This window comes from Ctenocephalides felis, unplaced genomic scaffold (genome assembly GCF_003426905.1).
Source record: "Ctenocephalides felis isolate EL2017-DRISC unplaced genomic scaffold, ASM342690v1 CF-g0.4_SCAFFOLD_03714, whole genome shotgun sequence".
Lineage (NCBI taxonomy): Eukaryota > Metazoa > Arthropoda > Insecta > Siphonaptera > Pulicidae > Ctenocephalides > Ctenocephalides felis.
In genome coordinates, this window is record NW_020539868.1 from 74,590 (window position 1) to 76,404 (window position 1,815).

Sequence of the window (1,815 nt, forward strand, 5' to 3'; positions counted from 1 at the left end):
ATATACATGTCTGATTTTAATTTAACATCAGCATTGAATATCAAAAAACTGCAATATGCAGATGATATTTATATAAATATTTCGCATCCATCTGCAGCGACACTAGCTCTCCTACTATTGAAAATAGTAGTAAAGAGCTACACTAGCCTCCACACTATTAGGGACCCTAATGTATGGAGGGGGTCAGGCTACCAGGTATATAACCAAAGCAGCTACCGTCCTCGCTCTCTTTTCTCTTCTACTGGTCGAGCAGGCAACACCTAGGAAAACTACGGAGTCCAACCGAGGAATACCAAGAATACCGGAATTCAACCAAGAAGATTTTGTAAATTATTATAATTTTGTAATAAACTTTATTTTTCATTTATAGTGTCTTGATTTTTATATGTGGGACCACCCCACATAATTGGTGACCCCGACGCTGAATTGGACCACATAATTGGTGTGAGCTGAATTACTATAGAGCACTATCCGTACAGAAGACAATAAAAAACAATGAATAAAGACATGCAGGACACTAAAGGGGAACTGGATGCAATCTCACGCACTCCTCATCTACCACCATTTTTGAGTGAGAAACCGACATTGTGGTTCACAATAGCCGAAGCAATATTTTCTCGATGCCGCATCATCAATGACCTGGCTAAATATGAATTTGTAATAGCTCAGCTAGATTGCAAATATCTACTCCAGATAGAGGACGTGATAAATTCTCCGCCTGCAGAGAATAAATACATAAAACTAAAGGAGGAATTAATCAAAAGGCTATCAATTTCCGAACGGCAAAGGATAAGACAATTACTTTTGCAAGAAGAACTTGGTGATCGAAGTCCTTCTCAGTTCCTACGTCACCTTCGTTCATTGGTCGAAACAACTACAGTCGACAATTCACTCCTACGAGAAATCTGGATTCAACGACTACCGGCACAGACTCAACAAATATTGCAAACCCAGATCAATGGAGACCTAGAAGAACTTGCATCGCTCGCCGACAAAATATGTGAGATTGCACAACCGCCAGTAGTCGCAGCAACTAGTAACAACCAACAGCAAGACATCATACAAAAACTAATTGATAAAAATGATCAACTAACACAGCGTGTGGAAGATCTTACAGAGCAATTAGCCAAGTTAACCTATCGTAGCAGACTCAACCTATCAGCAAATAGAAACTGTAGCCCATTTCGACAAGACAGGTCTAACCACTTCTTCAGGCCGAGAAGTACTTCTAGATCGCGCAACCGAAAAACATTCTGTTGGTACCACGCCAAATTCGGAAAGAAGGCAAGAAAATGCGAGAGTCATTGTTCGTTCAGAGAGGAAAACTCCAACGGCAAGGAGTGATGGCGACCTATCCTTGCTCTTCATCAAGCCGTCGCCTCTTCATAAGTGATCGCAGAACTAAGGTACAGTTTTTGGTCGACACAGGTTCAGACGTTTGCGTGTATCCAAGGCGCTTAACTGCTAAACCTAATCCTCAACTAAACTATACTTTGTCTGCAGCCAATGGAACCAACATACGCACGTACGGGGATATTATTTTACAATTAGATTTTGGACTAAGAAGAAATTTTACTTGGAGATTCATCGTAGCAGACGTAACAATGCCTATACTTGGAGCAGACTTTTTGGCGTACTACAATATCATTATCGATATAAAGAATTCTCGTCTACATGACAACCTGACATCACTGTCATCTCCAGGATGTGTCACATTCTCTCAGATACAAAGTGTCAAGTCTATATTTGGAGAGAGTGCTTACAATAAATTATTAGCTGATTTTCCATCCATCACCAGACCATCAGGCTTGTGTC

The 1,815-nt window shown here is 40.6% G+C and overlaps 1 protein-coding gene across 1 annotated transcript; it reads left to right on the forward strand.

The window, feature by feature from the left end:
• Positions 1 to 495: 495 nt before the first annotated feature.
• On the forward strand, positions 496 to 1,344 carry LOC113390949. The gene has a single exon (XM_026626939.1). The coding sequence runs from the start codon at positions 496 to 498 to the stop codon at positions 1,342 to 1,344; it is 849 nt and encodes a 282-aa protein (XP_026482724.1).
• The last annotated feature ends 471 nt before the right edge of the window (positions 1,345 to 1,815 follow it).